Consider the following 9,446-nt stretch of genomic DNA (forward strand, 5'->3'; position numbering starts at 1 on the left):
AAGCGAGTTTTCAAATGGTCTTCAGGAAGGTTGCTTTAGAGGTTCCAATTTTGTCGTTCACGTCAATGTTGTAGAAGATAGGGGAGATAGCTCTTCTATTATCCCCGGTTCTGCTCACAATAATATTTCTATCCCTAGGAAGGAGTTAACGTGGAGAGACTCTTGTTTAGTTGGTAAAATCAAAAACAGGTTCAATGAAGATATTATTATTACAACTTTTAGAGCCGAAGGTCTGGATGTGAAGGTTAGTACCTGGCGTGATCTGTTGGTGATTATTAATTTTAGGAACGAATCAGATCGTCAGGTAGTTTGGTCAAATAGAAAAGATTGGATAGGAGATTGGTTTGATGCTTTAGAGGTTCCGATTTTGTCGTTCACGTCAATGTTGTAGAAGATAGGGGAGATAGCTCTTCTATTATCCCCGGTTCTGCTCACAAGAATATTTCTATCCCTAGGAAGGAGTTAACGTGGAGAGACTCTTGTTTGGTTGGTAAAATCAAAAACAGGTTCAATGAAGATATTATTATTACAACTTTTAGAGCCGAAGGTCTGGATGTGAAGGTTAGTACCTGGCGTGATCTGTTGGTGATTATTAATTTTAGGAACGAATCAGATCGTCAGGTAGTTTGGTCAAATAGAAAAGATTGGATAGGAGATTGGTTTGACGAGCTGGAATTTTTGGAAGGTTACGAGACTAGAGTCAAATCTAAAGTATGGGTCTCTCTGAAAGACGTTCTTATTTCTATATGGAGTGCTAAGTTTTTCAATGATATTGGAAGTATGTGGGGGAGAGTTATCCGGATTGACAAAGAAACTATCGAGAGAGGTAGGTTCGATGTTGCTCGATTGTTGTTGGAAGTTCAATCCGAATCGTCCATCCCTGAGAAAATTTCCATACTTTTCAAAGGACGTCTTTACTCTGTTAAAGTTCTTACAGAAATTTAGGAACAGGTAAGAGCCTTCATAGATGGTGAGATCGTGGGAGGAGGTGAGTGTAGTGGGGAGGTCGCTGAAGGTCATTGCTTTTCTTCTTTTGATGTAGTGCGTGCTGTTGATGTTGGCTCCAAGGAACTTTTGTATGGGCAGGAACATATTATAATGGGTAGTCAGGAGGTTGGTTTTAATAATAGATTAGTGATTCGTGAGTTGGCTCAAGTGAAATCTAAAGTGGTGGGTGTGGGATCCGCGGAAGTAGATTTGCATTTGCATGATGTGCCCATTTTTTCAAAGAGTGGTCCACATGTTGAGCATGCTCCTGACGACAGTGTTGGTCTTATATCATTAAATAAGGAATCATATTTTATTGGTGAGACCCAATTAATTTCCAATTGTTCAAGGCTTTTAGAGGTCCCAATTGACGTGGTGTCTTCTTTTCGTTCGATGCAAGATGTTAATACTGATGATTTTGGCAATAGTAGAATTGGGATTTCGATCAAGAGTAATAAACAACATCACAAGTCGCGTTCCGATATCATTTCTGCTCCTGTTTCGATTGGGGCAAATAGAGCCAGTCGCAAAATTTCCTCAAGATTTAGCAAACCGAATCAGAAAAAACGGGGAGTTCAAGGTCGAGCCAAAAAGAAGACTATTAGAAGCAGTCGGAATTCTATTGGGCTTTCGACTGAGGATTTTGGCGGTCGTAAGGACAGTGCAACTATTGAAGCGGAGGAAGCCTTAGCCGTTGCTGAAGTTTTGGGTGTGGAATTCTCAGGTCAAAGAGAGTTGGTGCTGAAAAGATTGGTGGAGTCTGAGGATTTGGGTTAGTTACATTAAGGTTTGTGTAGTTTTTGCATGTCTTGTGGGATTTCCTTGCTTATGGTAATTAGTATTTCAGTTTTATCTTGGAATGTTCGTGGATTAAGGAGACCAGAAAAAATTAGAGAAATTTACAGGATTTTCAGATCGTGTAAGGCCAATCTAATATTGTTACAGGAGACAAAGGTTTCTGAGTTGAGTGGGTTTGTGCTTAGAAGACTATTGGGGAATTTTGTTAATGAAGTTGTATTCTCGCCTGCTGAAGGTGCATCTGGAGGGTTGATTTCATTATGGGATAAGGATTTGTTCGAAGTCAGTGATTGTTCTATTCATAGAAGAGTGGTAGCTATCAAAGGGAGTTGGGTTTCTTCAAATAGGGAGATTGGGATTATTAACGTTTATGGGCCTAACGTACAAGGGGATAGAAGAGAGTTTTTTGTGCTCCTACAGTCAATTATTTATAATTGGGACATACCGGTGATTGTAGGGGTGACTTTAATTATGTTAGGAAGAAGTCTGAAAGGATAGGGGCTCAGGATTATGAGTTTGCTTCGAGGACGTTTGAGGATTTCATCAATGCATGTGACCTGATTGAGGTGCCTAATCAGGGTAGTGTGTTCACTTGGTTCAGGGGTGGTGGAAGTGTTGCTGCTAGTAGGCTAGACAGATTCTTGATATCCACTGAAATTTTCAGTTCGTGGCCCCAGTTGGTTCAATGTCCTCTGCCTAAGGGGTTATCCGATCACAAGCCGATTATTTTGAAAGAGAAGAGGCTGCACAAGTATTTTCGACCGTTTAAATGGTTTAATCATTGTTCAAAAGACTCTAGTTTGGTTCAAAGCATCAGTGATTTATGCATGGATAATTATGGGAGTGGTATAAACAATATGTTGACGCTCGTGAAAAAAGCGACCAAGAACTGAGAGAGAGAATTTCGGGAGTCGAATCCCGAATCGACAGAAGAGCTGGGTAAAAAGATTGATCAGTTAGAAGAGAGATAGCTGTCGGACCCTTATAATTCTCAGTTACAGGTGGAGATTTCCTCGATGAAGGCTAGATTGTGGACTGTAGTTAGGAAGGAAGAACGTGGCTGGTTGCAAAAATCTAGGTTGAGATGGTTCAAAGAAGGTGATAGAAATACGAATTTTTTTCATCTCTCAGCCATTTCTAGGGGTCGAAAAAATCAGATTTCAAAGCTGAAGTTTCAGAATACTACGTTCAAAAACCAGGGCGGCATTCAACAAGCTTTTGTCAATTATTTTGCTGATGCTTATAATGTGGTGTCAACTATTCCATTGAAGAAATTTGATATCCCTTTTAAGAGAGTTAATGCTGCATCCAGATGGTCCATTGAGAGTCCTTTTTCGGAAGAGGAGGTTTGGCATGTTATTTATTCTTCTGATGAATCAAGAGTGCCTGGTCCCGATAGTTTTAGCTTGGATTTTTTCAAGAAATTTTGGCATCTTATTAAAGGCGAAGTTATGAATTTTATGGAGGATGTTTATTGGGGTAGAGTGGTGGATTTCTCTTTTAATAAATCTTTCATCGCCCTTATTCCAAAGAAAGCAGAGGCTTCTTCCCCGGAGGACTACAAACCAATTTCCTTGGTTAGCAATTTATATAAGATTGTTGCTCGAGTCATAGCGCAGAGATTGAGAAGTTGTCTAGGCGATGTGATTGGCAAGAATCAGTTCGCTTTCATTGCCAGAAAGCAGATTGTCGATTGCAGTTTAATTGCAAATGAAGTTATTGATGGGCTATCTAAGAGCAAGAAAGAAGTTGTGTTGATCAAAGCTGATTTTAGTAAAGCGTATGATACAGTAGACTGGCATTTTTTAAACTTGACTCTCAAAAAAATGAGATTCGGTAGAAGATGGAGAAATTGGGTTCAATTTTATATTTCTACGCCTTCTATTGCTATCCTTGTTAATGGTTGTCCGTCAAAATATTTCTCCATAAAGAGGGGTCTCAGACAAGGTTGTCCGTTATCACCCATGCTCTTTAATATTGTTGGTGAGGCGCTCAGTGGTATGGTAAAGAAGGTTGTTTCTTTGGGAATTTATCGTGGAGTGGCTGTTGGATCTGGTGATCTTTCTTTATCTCACATTCAATTTGCTGACGATCTGCTTATTTTTTCTGAACCAAATGCAACGTCAATATCTAATTTCTACCGCCTGTTAAAATTATTTGAAGTGGCTGCTGGTTTGAAGCTGAATTTGAGCAAAATAAAGCTTTTTGGTATCAATTTGGAAGGTGGTACAGTAAGGAGGTGGGCATACCTGATTCATTGTGGATGGGGAGAGCTTCCGACGACGTATTTGGGTTTGCCATTAGGACATCTTAGAAATTCTAAGTCTCTTTGGCAGCCCATTTTGGATAAAGTCAATAATCGGCTCCAAAGTTGGAAAGGCAAATTGCTTTCATTTGGTGGAAGGTTAACTCTTATCAAATCTGTTCTAGTTAATTTGCTTGTTTATTACATGTCAATTTTCTCTATGCCCAAGTCTATTGCTGATCAGATTAATAGATACATAGCGAATTTCGTTTGGAATGTTCAGTCTGATAGAAGTATTCATTGGATAAAATGGGATAACATTTGCAAACCAAAATCTCATGGGGGCTGGGTATTTTTGATGTTCAAATCAGGAATCGTTCATTTCTTAACAAATGGATTTGGAGGTTTACTGTGGAAAGTGATAGTTTATGGAGGAAAGTAGTGACATCCAAGTATTATTATGATCAGGATATAATTATTTCTTCAGCAGTTAATATTAGAAATTCTTCATGGGTGTGGCGTAATATAGTGAATTTGACTGGGTCTTTAGAGGCTGCTTTTATTGGTGATTTGCGGTGCATTATGGGTGATGGAAATAATATTGATTTTTGGTCGGATTATTGGTAAGAAAAACCTTCTCTAAAATCTTCTTTTTCGAGAATTTTTAGTTTAGCGGTTATTAAATGCAGTAAGATTAAGGACTTCGGTTGCTGGGTGCAGGGTAGATGGGATTGAAGGATTGTCTTGAGGAGATCTTTATTCGAATGGGAAATCTCTTTATGGAACGAGTTCATGCAGGTCTTAGATAGAGCGGTTAGTACTGTCCAAGGTCTTGATAGAGTAATCTGGTCTGGGGCGCAGAATGGGATTTATAATACGAGAGTTTTCTGTTTCAATGTGGCTGCAGGAGGTAATGTAGTTGACCCAATTTGGAGGTTAGTCTGGTTTAAATTTGTTCCGCCTAAAGTTTCTGCATTTGTGTGGAGAGCAGTGCACCTTAGATTGCCAGTTATGACTGAGTTGAATAAAAGAGGGGTCAAATGTAGTGATCAGATGTGCTGCCTGTTTTGCTTAAAAGAGTTGGAAGATATCAACCATGTCCTCTGTCACTGTGTTGTAGTTTGGGAAGTTTGGCTTCGATGGTGTAATGTGTGGAGTACCAACTTGGTGATTCCCAAAAATGTTAGTCAATTATTAGAAGTCTGGTTCGCTCAGAGTATTAGGAGGTGTGTGGGGGCGCTTTGGTGTATTGGTTTTTTCGGATTGATTTGGATTATCTGGTTATGCAGGAACAAAACTAGATTTAACAGATTTTCATTTTCGGCAGAACAGATTTTTTTACAAAGCTTTGCTTCAGATAGGAATCTGGGCGCATTATTTATGGCCATCGTTGATTCCAGTGGTGAATGATTTTGTGCGGAATTCGGAAGCTATTTGTCAAGGTGTCTTTTGAAGGTTATCCTCAATGCATTGTTTCAGGTTGTAAGACGTTCGGGCCGTGAATGGTGGCAGTAGTTGATTCGTATGTTCCTTGTCTGTTACTGTGACAGGATGCTGCCGACTGGTCCTTATGTTTCATGTTTCATTTTTCTGTTGTTCAAATTCTTTTTGGTTCTGTGGTGGCATCATAGCTGAGTTGTCTTCGTCACTACGTTCTGTTGGTCTGGAATCGGGAACATGTTCAATCAGAATGTTCCTAGGCAGTCCTGTTTTCTTCTCTTATCCTGGTTACTATTCAGTACTCTTGGTTACTCCATTAGCTGTTCAAAAGAATGGCAGCTCGTTGTTTTCTTGTTCAAAGTCTAAAATCTGTATTGTTAAAGGCTTTTCTCCTCTTCCTGGATGGTTTCATGAAAGGTGTCGTATTTAAGGTGAAGGAGTGGTGGATCAATGGTTACTATGCGATAGACTTTGGTTCATTTTATTTGTTGCCTAGGCTGATGCTTTCCTTGTTTCTGTTTGGGTGTGCGTCGTTTCTTCGGTTTTTCTATAGGGCTGGTTCATTCTTGTTAGTTTTTGGTTGGTTCGTGTTGCCGTAGTAGCGTGATCGGATATAGTTCTGTGTTTATGGAATCGGTTGTAAACTATTTCCATCTAAGGACACTCTTTTTCCTCCATTTAGGTGTAGGGAGGTTTTTTAATGAGGTCATTGGAATGTTTCTTTGTGTTTTCTTCAATACAAAGAATCTTTTATTTTCAAAAAAAAAATAACTACGATGAAAGTGGTAGCTGTATATAATCCACGTTATGTCGGCATGAACCATCAAATAATATTCAATTTGACTTTGGATATGAACAAATTTCAGTCCGATTTGTACATATTTAGTTTCATATTCAAAGTACGGATTGAATCCTCAATCAATGATTAAAATTAAAAAAATTAGGGTGAAGTAATGACTTCGTTAGACAGTTGTCAGGATATAGGGAATTCGAATTTTGGAGTCGTTGGTGGTTTATCTTATGTTGAATATGTTTAGTTTTATAACTATTTTCAACATTAACCAGCATATGGGGATGTAGCTCATATGATAGATCACTCACGTAGTACGCCAGAGGTATGGTGATAGATCCCTCATCTTCGGTTTCCATTTTTTATGGAGGGTCACGAGAATGTCTTCAACTGAAGTATTGTAATATTTTTTACATATAATATTTCCTAAGATTTACATTATTGCGATCTTATTGGCATCATATACATAAATATTACATAATATTGAAAACCTAAAAGGTGTGGGGTAGTAGTAAATCAAGGAAAATAAGGTGGATGTCCACGACCACTTCAGACCCTCTTAAACACAACCTTCAATGGCTCATCGGCAAGCACCAGGCGCCTAATCCCATCAACATCAACAAAAACACCCAATTCCCCACATACGGGTCTGCAGATATCGCACACCCCGGGGCAGAAAACAAGCTTATAATCATCTTCAAATCTTTCGATCTTAAACCAGTTGTTCAGAGTTTCACTCCCCGGGTTACCCAGAGCACCGCCGGTCGCAACCACGAACTTCTGTAACGATTTGTCGAAGGCAAGTTCCCAGAGAGTGCTTTGAAGACAAATCGTAGAAGCATTGAATATGACGTTCAGATCGGTGGATAGACGTACAACACTGCCTTGTTGCTCGACGTTCACAGGTGAAAAATATAATGGGAGACCATTCGATACTTCCTGTTGCTCTTGAACGACGACGAGCGGGCACCCGATGTTGGGGTCGGCGTCAGTGGCGCTGTCGAGAGAGAGCCCGCCTCCTCTGCCGCGGATGACCGGTAAAACGTAGTAATAGGTGCGGGTCCGGAGCTCTTGACCCGACACATCGAGCACTGCATCCGGTTGATCAGTGGCTATTGTTGAGCTAAAGAGAAGGAAAGTGAGTGCTGAAAATAATGCAGTCTTCATTGTGTTTGTTATGCCTTGCTTCCGTTTGAGTTGTTCCTTGGTGTTGAATGATGGCAAGGTATTTATATCGCTAGTGGCCTTTGGGTAACTCATAGGCATAATCAAAGCTCTTCAAGAAGTTAGGCAAGAACGTGTCGCCTTTTGTGGATGTAATTGTTTTCATTTATCAAATTGTGTTTGAAGATTTTAAATCTTCAAATCTGAACCTTGTAAAATTTTCAAAGTCATTGTAATTGTTTTCTTGAATGCATTGTTCTCATTTAATAACTACGATGAAAATGGTAGCAATATATTATCCACATTATATTAGGTCGGCATGTACCGATAAATAATATTCAGTTTGACTTTAGATATGAACAAATTTCGGTCCAGTTTGTGCATATTTAGTTTCATGTTAAAATGGTCCCGACTATATGGTATTGATTTATTAAATCTCACGATTATTAAAAGTTACAAAATGGTTCTCTAATTATAGAGTGTTGCTTTGTTGAGTCCGTCAACTATAAAAATTATAAAATGATCACTCGACTATTCATTATATTCCAAAATTTTCCTTTTCCATTAAAAATTGATGGTATACTGAGCCGAATGTTAATATGCTGAATGTGATATGATAAAATCTGATTCTAAAATTTCAAGCGACTTTTTTTTTGAAATAGGGTACTTTGTATTAAAAGAAAACAAAATACACCACCTCAATGACCTCATTAAAAAACTTCCCTAATCCTAATCGGAGGAAAAATAGTGAACCTTGGGGTGGTAAGGGACAATACACATGATAGACGAACATTATACAATCCAAGCTCCTCCAAACTACTTATCGAAACCGACTCACAATAGACGAACATTATATTTCAACCATCATGTTAATGTCTAGTTTAGACAACTATCAATTTTTTAATGAAAGATGACGAGTTTGGAACATAATAAATAGTCGAGTGACTATTTTGTATCTCTTAATAGTTGAGGAACTTAACAAAAGTAACATTCTATAGTTGAAGGACTATTTTGTAACTTTTATAGTCGAGGGACTTGATAAAACAATATCATCTAGTTGGGGACCATTTGTGTACTTTACCCAAAAATTTATTATTCTCTCATTTTGGCCATGTTTAAATTTCTCATAATTTATCTTTGTATCTAACATGAATTAGAGAGATTGAAGGAAAAATGAAAATTAATAGTACACCTTAGGAGATTAAAAGATTAACTTTGCCTTTATAAGTGCTTTTTGGCGTGCTTTGTATTGATTAACTCAAGAGACGAGCAGACATCTCTAACCATAGAGTTATATATAAAATTCGACCACTTTAGGTTTTATAATGAACAATTTGTGTGTAATTACTATATTTTAATTAATCAGCTTTGCTAATATTATTATTCAGACGTTTGAATATATTTTAACCAATCAACTTTGAGATTATTATTATTTAAATGTTTGAGGGTAAAGGGACCCTCTATGATAATCGATCATAGAAATAAATAGAAAAATGAAGGGATATATTGATACTTACCAATTTGATGTTTATTTGACATTAACTTAACTCAGAAAAGCATTAACAATAATAGGCCATCAAGGAGTACCTGCAAAGGGGTTGGAAGTAGAAGCTACTACATTATCCAACATAAACACAATTTTATAGCGGCGGATTGAATCGACAAATGGGGATGAAGTATTACTCTTTCTGTGAACCACAGGAGGAGCTTTCAACAACGACATGAACCACCACAGCAGGGGCTCATTAAACTACAAATTAGACAAGGATATTGCTGGTTGTGTACCGTAAAACATTAATTCTCAGCCAAATCAAACCATTAGTTCATGAGCTTGACTTTCTACCTTAACACTAGTCATTCCTAGTTAGTTTGATGAACACACAATGTAGCTTGCACAGTAAGGAAGAATTACAAGGATGTTAGCCTTTGAACATACTTCCTACCTTCCATTATTCTGATAACCAAAACTTGTTCAACCACATATCCATAGCTTTAGCTTTACTCCTACTCATAAAAAAACTA

The 9,446-nt window shown here is 38.0% G+C and overlaps 1 protein-coding gene across 1 annotated transcript; it reads right to left on the reverse strand.

Moving 5' to 3' along the window:
* Positions 1-6,656: 6,656 nt before the first annotated feature.
* LOC120142378 (kunitz trypsin inhibitor 5-like) lies at positions 6,657-7,443 on the reverse strand. Its single transcript, XM_039157084.1, has one exon. It carries the CDS (start codon positions 7,425-7,427, stop codon positions 6,810-6,812), a length of 618 nt encoding a protein of 205 aa, XP_039013015.1. The 5' UTR covers positions 7,428-7,443; the 3' UTR covers positions 6,657-6,809.
* Between the last annotated feature and the right edge of the window lie 2,003 nt (positions 7,444-9,446).

This window comes from Hibiscus syriacus, unplaced genomic scaffold, assembly GCF_006381635.1.
Source record: "Hibiscus syriacus cultivar Baekdansim isolate YM2019G1 unplaced genomic scaffold, ASM638163v2 tig00110828_pilon, whole genome shotgun sequence".
Lineage (NCBI taxonomy): Eukaryota > Viridiplantae > Streptophyta > Magnoliopsida > Malvales > Malvaceae > Hibiscus > Hibiscus syriacus.